We start from the raw sequence: 16,982 nt of genomic DNA, 5'->3' as shown, positions 1-16,982 counted from the left end.
TAACTTGTTCAGTTGTTGAAGCTTTTGAAGGAGTCGAGGTATTTTCCATCAATTTGGCTCTGCAGCTCTTCGGGTATGCAGTGAGAGAATTTGTAGTTTTCCTTAATCCACCTTCCTCCTTCGGTGTTCTCGATAGCCACAGCTGCGACGCCTGCAGAGTGAGATGTTTACAATCAAGTGTTGGGAGTCATTCGGTTATTATATAATACATTACTTTGCAAAAGTCTTGAACAACCCCTTGCTTCTTTATGTTTTGCTTCCAAGCGCACCGACCTCTGTTTTTAAACCAGTCAGTAGTTCTCCAGGCTTTTCTGGAAATCTTTCAAAGTTTTTCTTTGGCTGCTTTTCTTTTGCACCAACACGGTGATTGCCAAAGAGCTATTTGCTGAAAAGTTAGCATATCTTGGACAAGTGTGTCTTTGACCAAACTGGAAAAGTAGGGCACAAAAGAAAAAGTGGTTGATTTAAAAACATTTTAAAGTAGATAAGCAGTATCTGAAAGTGTCCTCAAGTCCTATGTCCTTAAGAAACAAACAAATCCAACAAAGATCTGATGCAGGACTTGAGATGCATCTGGCCCTTCAGATACATCTCCTGTTTACTGAAGCCTCATCAGAAATGGTCTCAGTGGAAGAAACTATTCTTGAGGATGGGAAATTGAGTGAAAAGGCTGAAGAATGCCAAATTATACAAGGATTGGACTGAATATCAGTGGCTAATGCCCTGTGGAAGACGGATCTGGCTTCATTTTTCTTCTTTTTTTTTTGTTGACAAAACAGCGCAGTAAAAGCATACCTAGTTAGAAAAACACAGTTATGGTCGATTATTTCCATAATGTGGGGTCGTATTGACAGAGAACAGAGCAAAATGCAGCCAACATCCACAGAAGAACTTAAATGTTCATCAAAAACCCTAGAAAACTATTCCTGAAGACTACTTTAAGGATTTAGAAGAAACTCAGTTTTTGCCTTTTATCCTTGATTTCCACATTCCAATGAATTTTTGCATCTTTTTTTACATTTTCCTAACAAAATATAAAGAAGGGTAATTCAAGACTTTTGCACAGCACTGTAACTGTTAACTTATTGACTGACAAACCTACAACTGTGGCTCCCAGTTTCTCTACCAGCTGAATGGCAGCCTTCATTGTGCCTCCAGTCTCTATCCACTGGTCCACTAACAACACCCTCGAACCTGCGGCGGGGACACACATGTCGACTGTTAATGTCTCCTTCAGTCTTTCTTCTTTAACTCTTTTTGTTTACGAGGACAAGTATTAAAAGAAAATGGTACATCTTGTGTTTTTGAAAGAAAAAAAAACAAATGCTGACAATAAACAGTTATATTTTAATGCATAAGTTTCCCATTAATGTTGTTCTAGGGGCTTCTAGTATTTTGTTTTCAAATCTCAGATTAAGAGAATACTCATTTCCCTAACGTTGTGGATCTCCATTCACCCGTTTATACACAGTCACACCAGACTGTGTTTGTGCTGGAGAGGATGTAGAAAGTAGAAATTGTAGGAATTTGTGAGACTTGATTCTTCTTTAAATGTACGTATTGCAAATTGATGTTCAAAAATGAATCCAGGCTGTCAACAGATTCTGAAGAACCAACATCTGTGGTTTCATGTCCTAAACTGGCCTACGCATGTTATGCAATACCAGATTGCACCAGGAGATGGTGCAGTGACCCAGGCAGGACCTTCAGAAGACATTCCTCTACAGGAAATAAAGCATCTTAGTCAGGTGTTGAGCTACTTGAACAGCTTCAGTGTTTCTTGGCAGTTTTAATGAAGCTTTTCCCTCATTCAGTGTTATGATGAATTCTGACACATTATCCAGAATCTTCCGTCTGTAATATGTGAAGGCCATCGCATGTGGCTCACATCGTTTTTAGCTGTTCAATGATCTGTCATTGTGTCATCCTGCCAGACATCATTCCTGTCAGGAAATGTTTAATCATGCGATGATTTAGGGTAGGGGTGGAGAACTCCAAGCCTCCTGCAGGTTTGAGATGTGTCCATGATCCAACACTGCTGATTGAAATGGCAAAATTACCTCTTCAGCATGTCTTGAAGTTCTCCAGAAGCCTGGTAATGAACTAATCATTTCATTCAGGTGTGTTGACCCAGGGTGAGGTCTAAAACCTGCAGGACACCGGCCCTTGAGGCCTGGAGTTGGACACCCCTGATTTAGGGCATATTTTCATTGATTTACAATGAAACAAACATTCAGGCCTGTGCTATTCTCTGCGTGCTCGTTACACACGTTCGCCCTGTCGTTGAGAATATTGTGAAGGATAACTCATCTGATCACTTTTTCTACGTCTCTCTGGACAAAGGCCTTTACACCAGTTTTATAGTTTTCTGCATTCATCTTTGTTATGACAGCTGGTATTTGTTCAATATCAGTTGCTTCAGCTGACAACAGATGGTGCTGTGCTAGAAGAAAGACAGGGGAGTTTGGAGAAAGAAAGACTGGGCTTTGACAAAATAAATAATTTAATGATTTTGTCATATTTTTAGAAATGTAAGAGCTGAAATCAGTCATTTATCAACCTTCTCATCCACAAACTGCCCAAACATCTTTCTCAGTAAATTATATAACAGGGTTTAAGGGTAAAAAGAAATATTAACCTGGTCTTAGCACATCCAGTCTTACTTCCATAGTCTTTTCCCTGCCTGTGTAGTCTGTGTAGCTTTGGCCTTGGGTGGGGACACATAGGTGACCTGCTTTGCGAACAGCCAGGAAACCTTTTCCAAGAGCGGTGGCAACAGAAGCCCCTGAAAAGACAACATCAGTAACATTCATTCACACCCACAGAGCGAGAAAAGAAGCTTCACGTTGCCATGCCATGTGTTAGAGGCAGAGTTTTTCTAAATTTAGTATCTTTGCCTGAAGGGTCAGGTTTCCCGACCTTCGTAATGTACACACTGACAACGTCTTAAAATAAAAAAATTACTCTTTAGTTTCTCTGAACTCGCCCTGTATTTTACCTCTAAACGTGAAGTTCTTTGCTTTCTTACCAAGAATGAATCCCATCGCATCCATGCCAGCAACCAAGTCAATGTTGTCACTTTGGAAAGGACTGAGAAGGTCTTTGGCACAGTCTGCAAGAGCCTGGATCGAGTGCAAAGAGGGAAAAAAAAGCATAAAATGACGAATGTGCACATGATAAGAGAGACTGCATGTGTATTTGTGCAGTTAGAGGTGAGGTTTGTCATGCTCAGCGAATAGTTTTAGCAACATTTCTTTTCTCTCGGCATACCTGGGAGTTGCAGTAAAGTCTGGATGGGTCCAGCCAGGCGAACTCTGGACCTTTTGTGTTTGGAGCCATTAAAGAAAGGTACCATCCTTTATGCCTGTCGCCTGGAACTGCAAACACATCCATTTGGAGAACAGCTCTTGACTGCACTGACAAGAGGCACAAACAGGGGTGAACGGACTGAACTGTGAATGAGAGTCTTCTGTATCAGGTTCCAGGGGGGGTGAATAATGGGTGGGAGCTGGCTGTTAATTATACTGAACTAAGTTAGTTTCTCTCTGCAGTTTGCACCAGATTTCTTGTTCAAAGTTTACCAGTCATTCATTAAACAGTCTTAGCCTCATCAAACAAAGCCTTATATGAGGTATAAGTCACAAAATAAACACTTATTTTTCCTCTTTCTTTGTATTTTCTTTTAGTACTTTGGGACCATTAAAGACTCACACCAGTGTTTAGCCTGCTTGAGTTTACTTTTATTTGATTTTTGTACTGTGGTTAAATGAAGTCAAATCAAACCTAAAAGTAAGAACAACAAAACATTTAAGATGACGTTGTATCAGTGTCTTTGAGGATGTGAACAGAAAGGTGCAGTCCTTTAACAGATCATCTATCTGCCCTTCCAACCATAAATGCATAATTTAAAACAAACTATTTTTTAATGAGTCAGTCTGAACTTCGCATGTGACGAAACAGAGCAATTGTCACCGTTTTGTTTTTTGAATATGTTCAGTCTCTGCACTAAACACTCCAGTCACCTGACCATAACTGAATACACATCCTATAAAAATCCCTGCCTCATGAATGCCTCAGGCTGTTATTGCAAATACCGCTCAGAGCTGATGTCTTTAGAGGAATCAGTGTCTAAATAAGCTCAGGTTGAGATCACGCTCACTGCAGGAGAAACACGACCCTGGAGCTCGCTGTATTCACAGGATAGTTCCAGTTTTCAGACTGGGAAGCTTCTTACTGTTATTAAATAAACGCATATCTGAAATTTCAAGTTCAAGCTGAGCTCAAGAATGAGCGATGAACTGTCTTTCAGCAGTAACTGCACTTTCCCACAGTCTGGTTTGTGTGCATCTTGAAGCACATGGCTGTGTAGTAAATGTTGCTCTGCAATGATTACATGCTTTATTTCTGACACCATGAATGTGTTCAGATATAAAGGTGTTATGAAGGAAGGAAGGCTCAGGGTTTAAGTAGTCATCATCATGGGCTCATCCGATTAGAATGAGAATAAGCAGTCATCAATCATTCACAGGGTTCTCCTTTTATTCTCAAAATCAAAACCCCAACCGGAACCTCACTTCTGCTGCCCCCCCGTGTGGGAGTGAAGAAAGAGTGAGCTGAAAGTGAATGCAGTCCTTATATAACGTGTGACAGGTGAGTGCAATTAAGGACAAGCACCACACCCAATCAAAGGTGAGAGAACTAAACAAGGTGCATCTGGTGAAGTGAGTGGGTGTGCTGGGATGTGCTAAAAGGTGGGTCTTTACAACAGCCGCCCCCATATTTCTAGTGAGAAATATGTTGATATGATCAGAACCAGATCTCACACTGAACTCTGTCGTAATGATCATGGATTTATTCATTTAGCTCCATGTTAGTGCTAAATGCTCTACTTACTGTATTTTCACCAGCTACTATGACTTTCTGTCTGTCTGCCATTTGGTGCTGGACAGGTAGAATACATTGATTTTAGCATCTGAAGGCTGTCTGCTAATGCACCTGAATAAATTTCATTTGCTTTCAAGGTCAATGGTAATTTAATGATGCAATTCAGCCATCTAGTACTTGCTGGCTGTCTTGCCAAGATTTACTGTTAGGCTCCCAAATCCAATCCTGGGCTGTGTAAGGAAAAAACGTTTAAGGGGTAAAAGTTTTAAGTCATGAAATTTTTCTATAATCAGTTCTGTCTGTGTCATAGTTATGACATAAGTGTCACTGTGACTTCTGCATATTTTACAGTTTGAATTCTATTTCCAACCAGAAAAAAGATCTGAATCTCTTTCACAGCTCTTGTTTCTTACTCACAGAGTTCTTTTATTACTGTAGAACAAAACATCCATCAGGACGTTCCTTCAACCCTTGTTTACACTCATGGGCAGAAAACCCAGATTAGACTTTGCTAGAAAACACTTAAAAAGGAGCTGCTGCTTTGAGAAGATAACAGAAAGATTCCCACTGGCTTGGAAAAACATGCAGAAGATGTGAAGTTTCCACAAATATGCCAAGAAAGGTAGAGATAGTGCGGCAGCATGACTCAAATAATAGTACCCAGCAGCTGTTGGTGACATGAGGCCCAACCATAGATATGAAGTGTAGAGATATTAGATATCAGAATTACCAATTTACATGATTCATGTTTAGTTTATAGATTCCAATCTGTAGGGTTTCCTTTTGCACTACTGTTAATTTTAATAATCATTTCACTTTATTTCTACTTGTTTTATTGTTTTGTTTTTTTAATAATTTTTACTAGTCCACTGTCAAATGCAATATCTATTAATATGCTGTCTAAATAAAGTTTTACTTGTGTGACAACCCACTGCACCCTGCCTTCCTTTTGGCCTACTTGTGTCTTGTTTGCAGGCGCTGGAGAGGCTGAGTTCCTGTTCACAATTAGTGACACTGGCAACATGGGCTCAGTGTGCCAGGACTGCACAAAAAGCCATTAGAACCCAGATATGCATCAGCTCATTTCCCTGAGACACCCTGTTGGACTGTGGTTGCTTTTAGTTGGGTTCTTGCATTTAACAACATTACATACACCATTTTTCCACCTATGGACTCCACACCACTCTACACCACTGATGGTACTGACTACACACACACCCATTTGTGCAAAGTTTCTTTTTTCTGTTTTATTTACTTAAAATAAAATAGTTTGGATGGCATCCCTATGCATCTCTGTTTTTTTTTGTCGTGCGTGCAGCCTGGTTTGTGACACTTGCTAACTTAAATGTTCCATGCTGCCCTTTTTCATTTTTTTATAATTTAATATTTGTTCAATATCAGTACTGCTAATTATGTTATAGAATTTTATTATGATGACAATATTAATCTTTGCTTTATATTTTATCATCCTCTTCATGAATATTGCATATTTCATTTGTTTATTTTTTTTCCATTTTGTTTTTATACATGCCATGGTTTTTAGCTTTTATTTTTCTGTTTTCTCCTTTAAAAAAAAGAAAAAAAAATCTGCACTTTATTCCCACTTTTTAAAAACAGTCCCTACTGTTTTTTTTTCTTTTTGGGGGTGGGGTGGGGTATTGGTTAATTTAAGTTAATGCAAAATTTTTGTCAAAACCTGTAATTTAACAGTAATGGTCTGCATTTTACTCACATCTGCATTGCTTCATTTCAAATCCATATTGGTATTGAGAGTTATGAAAACGAACAAATACCTGTGGGCATGACTGTAGTTATATGTCGCCACCAGTCTATCGGGAAACCTAAAAAATATGAGAAAACACCTACACTTTGTTTATTTATTTATTTTCCCAGCTCTGCAACACACAGAGAGTCTGAATGAGCTGTTCTGGTTTGCAGCCTGCTGCAGCAGCAAAAGCAGAGAAATACCAGCCTCAGCTTGCATCGTCATTGCTGTCCACAGCTACCTTTCATTTTATTATTATTATTAACCTTTATTTAACCAGGAAGATCCCATTGAGATTAAAAACCTATTTTTCAAGGGAGACCTGGCCAAGATAGGCAGCAGCAGATGTCTCACAGTTACAGAAATTACTCAAACACAGGCAGCAACAACACACATGCAACAATAAGTGAAAGAATACAAATAAAATTAAAAAAAAAAAAAAGTCAGTTAAAATGACAATCAATCCAATTGAAACAGTTGCATGTTATGGACTTGGCCTCAAGGATTCGTAGTTTAGATTTAAAAGCACTTAATGAAATTAATTCAGTCATTTTCCATTCCTTCTGCAGTTTGTTCCAAGCCGAGGGTGCTAAATGGACAAAAGCTCTTTTACCAAGTTCAGTTCGGGCAAATGGAACAGAAAGCAACAAGTAGCCATGCGGACGAAGAGAATACCGACCAGCATGTTTCATTACAAGCAGGGAACATATATAAGAAGGCAGCAACCCAAGTATTGCCTTATATATAAAACTGTATAAATGAGAGTTCCTCTGACTTACCAAAGCAGGCCATCCTACCTGAGAGTATAACTCACAGTGGTGAGTCTGAAATTTACGGTTAGTGATGAACCTCAGAGAAGCATGAAACACAGAATCAACCATTCGAAGACATTGAGCAGAAGCATTCATATATAGAATATCACCATAATCCAGCACAGGCAAGAATGTTGCAGCAACAAGCCGCTTCTTTGTATTAAAAGAGAAACACAACTTATTTTGAAAATAAAATCTCAGTTTTAACTTCAGGTTTTTCACAAGATTCTCTACATGTGGTTTGAAGGTAAACGAGTCATCAATTAAGATTCCCAGATATTTATAGGTGTGAACCAACTCTATTTTATTACCTTCAAGAGTGGTTACTGATGGGATTGTTTGGGCTCGTCTCCTTGATTTAGAAAACAACATGAGCTTTGTTTTGTCATTTCTATTTCCTGTTTATCACTACTATATATAAATATATATTCTAACATTGGTGTAACTGCACTTATTCTTATCTTCGGGAGACACTGCTGGTCTGCAGATGATCTGTCTGTGGCTGTCAGTAAGTGGAGTGTAACTTATCAATATGTTTCATCCAGACTCACCTTGTTACTTGACTCTACATGAACGCACAGTGAACAGCGGGACTATTAGGCTCTTTATTTTTCCCAAACCCCTCCTGCAGCGACAACATTAATTCATGAGAACACCCCCGCCCCACTCAACACTTGGTCGAATGTTGCCTCTGGTGATTTTACATCACTTCTCTCCACCTTCCAGAAATCCGATTTCAGTGCCTTGAGTGGGCTGGATCTCCGCCTCTAGAGCTCAGAGTAAGACCAGCCATGTGATATAACACTGGGCTGATTAGAAACTTGCCCTGCCAAACATTTTTCCCTCCCCGTGAGGAAAACTCAGTTGTAGAAATATGCTGTGCATCATTCTCTTAGTTTGGGAAAATATTAGGAGGGTTTTTGTTGATATCAGACATGAATAAACAATAATTTCACATATGAAATTTGTTCCCATATTGAGGTGATCACATAATGTGAATAAGCAGTGCAACTACTGATATATTATTAGTCAAATGAAAGTTTTTACTCACCTGTCAAATATACTATATCATATTGTGTGAAGGATTATAAGATATATGACTAAATTCTTGAACCACAAAAAATTGAATACTGTATTAAAGTGGAAATATCAGGGAAAAATACCCATTTCCTCTTTTGTCCCAAATTTAAAAGTAACTCTAATTATGTTATTCATTGCTTTCCTGTCACACATACTTTATCCTGTTATAATGACTGAGGCTCACATTAAATATGGCTAAAGCTTCACGTAATGAGTTAGAACAATCTGGTAGGTGCTGGTAGGAATACAAGGCTGTAAAAGTTCAGTTAAGTCATATGATGTCAGAACACTGAAACTCTTAAAAATAAGTAATACAATTGGACAGAAATGGACTGGAAGCCAGGAGCTGCACAGGTGTGATTTGATCATGATGTATCTTTCCTGCAGCTTCAGCATTTTGCACAGCCTGCAGGGGAAAAAATAACAGCTGATCAGAGTCAACAAAGTGACAGCAGTCTAATTGAGGGGTAATAGAGGCATGAATTACTCTACTAGTCATGTGAAGGGGCTTGTGTTTATCACTTAGAGGACAGCATATGCACAGGTAACCCCAATCAGCCAAAGGCTCAGCTTTCAGACTGCTCTAAACACAGTTTCAAACTATTTGTTTCAGATCTTGGCTCTGTATGATGGAGAAGGAGAAGAGATACCCTTAATGTCAGTAATGGTTTGATATAAGCTAAGATTGTTCTTCTAAGATGGTGTTTGGCTTGAGGGGCAACTCCTTGGATTAAGATAATAAGGATTATTTTGGATGTTCAATCATGCAAAGCTATAGTAAGATCAAGGAACAGAAACATGGAGCTGGGATGGAAAATAGTGGGTTTATTTTTTAAGGAAAACTGGCATCTTACATTATTATAGTGAATCCAGACTGTGCTACAGTACACACGTACTTCTTTGATAATCTGCTCTTGGGGGAATGTAATTTTTAATTTTTGTTTTGTTTTTGTAGTTCTTCATTACTGGAGAAAAAAATACAAAAGCTTCTTGAAGTTCTACATTTGGGTTCATTTGAATGATTGGCAACTCGTGTCAGCTTCTTGGGATAACTGGAAGCCAAGCAGTCATCTGATACCTCCATTATTTCAATGAGTTTTTTTTCTTTTCTGTGTCGGCCGTCAGACTCTGGGGCCCTTCAGTCACCCGGTGCAGAATGCGTGCGACAGAGGCAACCTTTTTCCACATTCCTGCGTAAATGAGTTTTGTCCCTACACTGTAATTTAGGTCATCACCAAATCAGCGCTTGTTTTGTGGTATTTGAATAATGTCCAGTGTGCTTGGTCGGCACAGTCACCCCATGCCTGTTACCATGGGAAGCGGGCGTGAGCTAGAACCGCCTCCATGCATTTTCCCAAAGTCCTATATCTCAGCCTTCTAGGGTGGTGCTGAGCGGGGAGGGATGGGAGGTTACTTGCAGTCATCTCTTTCTCTGCAGCTAGAGGTGCAGGTTTACGCGCCGCACACCCACTAATTAACCCTCCGTGGGTTAAGTGAGATGATTAAGGTGGTGAGGGGCGCAGGGTGGGGTGATACCTGTTCACTGTGTCTAACAGATAGAGCTACTCTGCCAGGGCTACAGAGGTTAATCCTGCTGACTCCTCCCAGTCATTCATCGTAGCAATAATCGTACCACTTTAGGTTCGCCTTAAAACTGGGTGGGCTACTCGAGAGCGCCGGGAAATCGCGAGGAGCTGTCTCCGTTACGCGTGGTGCTGAAAGTGCCACTCGCCGCATCATGTGGTCGGTCTTCTTCGTATTTTTGTCTTATCTGGACACAAACGTCGTCAATGGCGACCTCCTGAGTGGCGCTTTGGATGCAGAAAAGGAGGGCAAAGAAATGTTCTCCACGCTCAACGGCACCGTGTGCGCAAAAATGTCCACGGTGGGGGAGAATTTCCTCTACCAGGTGTCAGACGGAGCCGAGGTGGTGGGCTCAGTAGTCAGTCCAGCCGGGAAACTATTGAACTGCTCCGTGATAGTGGAACAGATGCAGGTGAAATCTTTCATGCACGAGTGCAGGTTGGTGCTGAAGAGACGGAGTGGCGGGCGGCAGGTGGAGGCGAGTTTTGCGCGCATGGATGAAGCCAAGCTGATGTGCAGGAAGTTTAAGAAGAGGGTGGAAGAGGAGGATTCGACTGTGCAGGTGCAGGTTCTGAAGAGATCCAAGAGAGGCTTTACTTATCCGGGGACCCTGTGGTGCGGAGCCGGGAACATGGCTGATAGCTATGACCAGCTGGGTAGGTTGAAAAGTTTTTATTCAAGGTGTCTGACTCCCGAGTGCAATACCTGAAATATATAATGACGCCGACCTCTCTTTTACAGGAGAGTTTGCAGGCACTGACAACTGCTGTCGTATTCACGACCACTGCCCTCATGTCATCCACGCCTTCTCCTCAAACTACGGTTACACCAATTTCAAGTGGCACTCCATCTGTCACTGTGACTGCGATAATGCGTGAGTAAAAGCTTTATTTCAGTGATGCTCTTCCTCATTTCAGCAATAAAGAAGAAAAACTGGAGAGTGCAACTTAATAAGGAGCAGTTAACACATTAAATGTTTGGCAGGTCTGTATGTAGAATAGCTGATAAATTATGTTGCCAGATGTTAATATTACTCTATTGACTGTTAGTTTAAGGCATTATGGTCTCTTAAACTAAAACCTTCCTGGCTAATTTTAGATAGTAATGCCAGCCCAGTAGATACATTGCTGTATTAACAATATATAGTACTGGCTGGTCATTTAGTCAGTTGTAGTTCTCTTATAGAGAACTCAAATCATCCCTTTACTCTCTCTGCAGGTTGAAAGACTGTTTGAGGAAAGTCAACGATACATCTTCCCGAGTTGTTGGTCAGGCATTTTTTAATGTCATCGGTGTCCCTTGCTTTGAGTTTGCTTATGAAGAGCAGTGTGTAGAGCGGCACTGGTATGGTCTGTAAGTATTCGTGTAAACCTTTAAGTAGATTTTAAACATACTGAGCCATTTTACTTTCGTAATACGTGACACATTGCCTCCCCTCTCTGTTTTCTCTCTCATAGGTGCAAACGATACAAGAAGCTCCCCATTGCTGTGATGAGAGAGGCGGTGCCGTATGACTTTGGAGGCATTGACATCATTGATGAGCTGACAGTAGCTCCTCCCAAGTCAAAAGGTTCTAAGAAAAGCAATGAAGAAGAGAAACTGGAGAGTGCAACTCAGTCTACGATGTTGGGTCCCGAGGAGCCGTCGCTCAGAAACGTTGTCACCGCCGCCGAGGATTTCCTCAAGGTTCTCGCTACTGTCTCCACATCGCAAAGCTCCAGTACCAACTCTGATAAGGTAGAGGAGCAAAGTTCAGAGAAGAAGAAGAGGAAGAACACAGGGAAGAAAAAGAAAACCAACAAAAAGAAAAAAGGAAAAGGAAATGGGAGGAAGAGAAAAGTGAAAACAGAGGCAGGTGTGAAAGCAGAGGAAGGGGCTGCTGTTTCACCCTCTGGCAGCAAAGCAGAAGTCAAGCCTATGAGTAACTTCATCAATGAGTCACAAAGATATGATCAGTCGAGCAGGAGCACAAAAAGAGTTGATGAGAGCGAATTTGAGCTCAGAGGAAAAGACGAACCCCCTAATGAAGTCATGAAAGATGAACCAGCCTTGGATAAGGAGACGGTTTCCATTACATCACCTGCAACAGTCCAGAAAAGGCCGGCAGGGTCGATCACTGCTGTGCTGACAGAAGAAGTCACTCCCTCAATAAGCACTACTGTTCCACATAAAGCTAAAACAAGAAGGCAAAGAAAGGAGAAGAGAAAGAAGAGCAAAGAAACAACTCTTCTTTCTTCTCCCAAAGATCTTGTAGCAAACAAAACAGAAAACTTAAGCCTTGTCCCCACCATCATTACCATAACCCCACCAGCGCAGCCTGAGCAACAAAACTTTGGGAGCGACACTGAAAAGCGACCTGTTGTCCGCATTGCCAATGCCCCCATTGTTATCTCCAAAGTCAAAAGGAACAGGTCAAAGGACAAAACAGACACAGAGGGGAGAAAGAAAAGGAGGAAAGGCAGCTCTGCTTCCCCCATTGTTGCTGTTGCCCTGCAAAATTCCTCTCTGGACAATCTGAAAGTGATCCCTCTCACTGGGGTTCACACCACACCGTCGATCCCCACCGCAGACTACCAGCTTTCCCACAGGCTGGATGTTTACACAGGAAGGGTCAAAGTTACAGCTTTGAACACTTCCTTTAGTATTTTGAAAAGGCAACGGTCGAAAGAAAGAGGGCTGAGAAACAACAAGAGGAAAGCCAGTGTGCCTTCTTCATTGGAAATCCCACGTTCTCACAAGTTTGAAAATGTGCTCCCTATTCTCACTCGTGTTCCTCTCAACAGCCATGAAACCACTGCTGCAGAAGAAGAAACACAAACTCAGAGTGAATGGAGGCTTTTTGCCACAGCGGCGCCCACTGTCGACACAAAACAGCAGCGGCAAGCTGCCAGACAGCAGAGAAAACCAAGAAAGAAAGCTGCAGCTCTCAGTGATGCATTTTCTGATGCTAAACAAACTGAACCAGTCACATTTTTAAGCATGCCATTCAAAGCTGCCACTACAGCAGAGCTTAGATCTAAAAACCCCTTTGCTACCACCTTAGCACCACCTGACATGAGTCCACTTCAGTTATCTATTGAGAGAGCTAAAGCACAATTCACCAGGAAGAAGAAAAGGAAAATGAGACTGTCTAACCAACAACAATGAGCCGTGTTTTTCAGGCACAGCAGGATAGATGGAGAAACACACAAACACAGCTTTAATTACTTAGATTAGCTCCTGATGACCAGACATGCTTTACAGTTAGAATATTTACATATCACAGTAAACTGTTTTCTGGCTTTAATTGCTGGAATCGACATAATCATATTTAATTGTAATATGAGAATCAAGTTTTGCAATAATTTATCCTGCATGTCAATAATAAAATTATTGGTTGATTATGAATGTGTGGCAGTGTTTCGCTTTATTTATTCAATAAATAAAATATTAAATAACAGTATTCTATTTTAACATAAAATAATAATTCAAGATGTTTTCTAGCAAAAGCATCTTCCAGCAGCCACTTTCCATCCTATCAGGGAATACAACAGTACATCTCCCTAGCAATTAGTGGTTGCCAAGCAGTTGCCAACTGGTCTTCAGGACAGTATGAAAAGGCTCTAAAGCAACTTTGTTCTGTCTGGCATCCCCCTGTCCTTTGTGCTTACAGTTAACGCTTTGCCCCTAAAATGAGTATATTTGGGATATACACTCTACACTGTGATATCAAAAAGGGATAAAAGTAGTGTTTAATACAAGCATCTACCAGTGTAAACGTATGTATGTCTGACAGCAAAATTAGTAAAGATGTAACAGAAGCTACCAACTTCAATGAGAAGCTAGCACCAGTGAATGTTAGCTTAAAACCACAACTTAGAATATAATACGCACGGATTAAATTTATTCAAATCTGATGTGCTATTTGGTGAGATTTAGTTTAGCTGCTCAGAGGATATGATTACCACTGACTGTACAAAACTAATGGATTACAGTCGACCTCCGATATTTGTGGGGGTTAGGGACCACAACCGCCTGCAAATAGCTGAGATCTGCAAATACTTGAAATCCCATCTAAAACGTTTATAACTGGTTATTTTAATAGCTCAAACACCAAATATACTATCACCCTAATGAAAATAATTACTTTAGATATGCTTTCTATGCTTTCCAAAAAATCAGTGAATAGGCAAATTTTCCACAAATAATTTTATTCGTTCCACAGAAAAATCTGGGAGTAGGTGATTCTGCAGATACCGAACCACGAAGAGGTGGAGGTCGACCGTACTGCCCTTGGACAACACCAGGCGATACTAAGCTAACAAGCTAACAGGCTGCTAGCCATACCATCTCATTTAACCTTAGGAGAATGGTAGAAAACTGCAGCTCTAACTCCCAAAGAAACAAAGCAATGTGAATGCTCCACATGGCAAAAAAACAATTTTTCAAACTTTGTAAAAATGATATAAATTTGAATAACATACCAAGAGCTATTCTTATCTAGCTAATAAAATAATATAATCTTCATTTTGTAATTTTGCATGCACATCTTATCTCAGCTGGAGACATTTAATCAGAAGGAGAAAGCTGAAAGGCTTAAGGTTGACCTTCTTAACCTGACTCTCCTGAGTTTCTTCTGGGTCAGAAATAGCCTTTAAGGCAGTGGTCCCCAACCGTTTTTGCACCATGGATCGGTTTATGTCGGACAATATTTTCACGGCCTTTAAGGTGTCACGGATAAATACAACAAAATAAAACCAGTATGGGTACAAAAAAAAGAAGATTTATTCATAACACATGGGAAAAGACCCAGGGAAACCGAGTTAACGATAACTATTTTAAAAAGTAACGCTAAAAACCCGATAAAAACCCTGAAAACCATGAATTTCACACCCGAGCTTGAACTCTCGTGGCCCGGTACCAAACAACTCAAGTATTATACTATCGCCCATCCTGTTCATGGCCCTGGGGTCCTGGACCGCTTCTTTAAGGGGTGGCTGAACCATGTATGGTTAGCATACTGAACTGGGAGTAGGTTTCGACAGAAACGTGCATTTTCCTGTTAGCTGAACATTTGATAGTTGTATGTTGTCAGGGGGATGGGGTGAAAAATTCCTCAGTGCAGAAAAATCCCTGCTTTTCTTTCCATACTGCAAAAAAATCTGTCAAGAAGAAGCTTAATATATACATGCATGCTCTTTTCTCCAAGGTGACTGAGGACTTTGGTCAAGCTGCCTCCCCATGTGTGGTTGAAGGCAGGGTCACATTCTCAACACTGATTAGAACCTCATTATTTTCACCTCTTACCATTGAGGGTTGTAGAGGCAAATCCTACAGATCAGCTGACCGTCACATGCTTGCATAAGAGGACTTTATCTGGATGGTTCTGGACATGCAACATATTTCCAAATTAGCCCTCAATCACTCAATCATTTAAAATGTGCTCTTAGAAGAAGAATATTCACAAACAATATGGACATCTACATATCTTGCAAACAGTGGGAGTGATGTAAAAGTGCAGATTTTTATGCCACAGCTCAAGTTCCCAGGACTTTTTGGAAGCCATCCAAATATTCAAAGGAGCTTTCAGATGCAGTCCACAGTTGAAATGGGCAGAGCGACTAACACAGTTGGATGTGTGATAAAGCCATTTCTCACAGCGGGGGAAGAAAAAGTAGCAGGAATTTTCCAGTTCATCAAGTTTATGAGTTTTTTGGGTTTATGTTCGTATTTCAAAATGCATTACAGGTTGTTACTTGCACGTACAGATAAAAAAAATACCACTGAAGGCTAATTTTTTTTGTATAGTAAAATTTTCGCATCATTAAAAAAAAATATTTTAAAGACGTTGGCATTATACATAAAAATGTACCCTCATGAATATTTCTGATTAGTAAATGCAACCGACTCCATAAGCTCTTCTTGATACTAGACACTTTGCAGTTCTTTCAGACTTTCCCAAGGGGTCAAATATATATTTCAAGGGTTGTGGGTAACATGTGCAGCAGGGTCTCACAGAAGAAAGCTCACATTTTGTGACAGAAAAGATCTTTGTTTTGTTTTTTTGTAGTCTTGCGAATTCTTGGATAATTTCCTCCATGTAGGCCTCCAAAATTATAAAAAATTTCGAGCATAAACATTGTGTAGAAATAAAGATATTCATGAAAACTTGATGTTTTTTATGATTTTTTTTCTTTCATATTTTAGTTATATTTACATGTTTGAAAAAAATATATAACGAATAAAACAGTCACACATTAAATACACAAACTGAGAGATAACCTTGTCTTCACTGTTAGTACATCCATCACATCTCCTTTTTCAGTATTTGCTGTTTTTCATATTTTGTCTTTTAACTTTTAACACTACAATCCCATTTAAAATAAACTCACCGATTAAATCTTCTTGCTGTTTGATATCATGCAGCTAGTGCAGCGGTCCCCAACCCCCGGGCCTCGGACCGGTACCGGTCCGTGAGTCGTTTGGTACCGGGCCGCGAGAGTTGAGGCTCAGGTGTGAAATGTATAGTTTTCAGGGTTTTTATCGGTTTTCAGCGTTATTTTGTTATCGTTTTTATTGTTTACTCGGTTTTCCTTGGTCTTTTCAAGTGTGTTATGAATAAATGTTCTTTTTTTCGGTACTGGTACTAGTTTTATTTTGTTGTATTTATCCGCAACACCTTAAAGGGTAGTCCATGAAAATATTGTCGGGCATAAACCGGTCCGTGGCGCAAAAAAGGTTGGGGACCACTGAGCTAGTGTACAGTCACAGAGCAGTGAAAGTGAACCAGAACAATACATGCACTGTCCTTGCATGCAAACAAAGAACTGAACCTCACCGTAAATCTGTAATTGTACAATGAAAAGACCGAAAAAAGA

The 16,982-nt window shown here is 40.2% G+C and overlaps 2 protein-coding genes across 2 annotated transcripts; one reads left to right on the top strand and one right to left on the bottom strand.

Annotated features, from left to right (window-relative positions):
* Nucleotides 1-8: 8 nt before the first annotated feature.
* On the bottom strand, nt 9-3,447 carry LOC309688318 (adenine phosphoribosyltransferase; the record flags this gene model as incomplete). Its single annotated transcript, XM_082503957.1, has 5 exons — nt 3,271-3,447; nt 3,029-3,122; nt 2,639-2,785; nt 1,099-1,194; nt 9-151 (listed from the first exon to the last, which is right to left on the bottom strand). Exons 1-5 carry the CDS (start codon nt 3,391-3,393, stop codon nt 9-11), a joined length of 603 nt encoding a protein of 200 aa, XP_082360083.1. The 5' UTR covers nt 3,394-3,447.
* Nucleotides 3,448-9,940: 6,493 nt separating this feature from the next.
* proca1 (protein interacting with cyclin A1) lies at nt 9,941-13,488 on the top strand. Its single transcript, XM_082503858.1, has 4 exons — nt 9,941-10,781; nt 10,867-10,999; nt 11,344-11,478; nt 11,583-13,488. The coding sequence occupies exons 1-4, from the start codon at nt 10,280-10,282 to the stop codon at nt 13,270-13,272; spliced, it is 2,460 nt and encodes an 819-aa protein (XP_082359984.1). The 5' UTR covers nt 9,941-10,279; the 3' UTR covers nt 13,273-13,488.
* The last annotated feature ends 3,494 nt before the right edge of the window (nt 13,489-16,982 follow it).

This window comes from Aulonocara stuartgranti (assembly GCF_965226115.1).
Source record: "Aulonocara stuartgranti genome assembly, chromosome: 14".
In the NCBI taxonomy this organism is placed as follows: Eukaryota; Metazoa; Chordata; class Actinopteri; order Cichliformes; family Cichlidae; genus Aulonocara; species Aulonocara stuartgranti.
The sequence above is the reverse complement of the archived record's forward strand: the minus strand, read 5'-3'. Positions and strand labels throughout refer to the sequence as shown.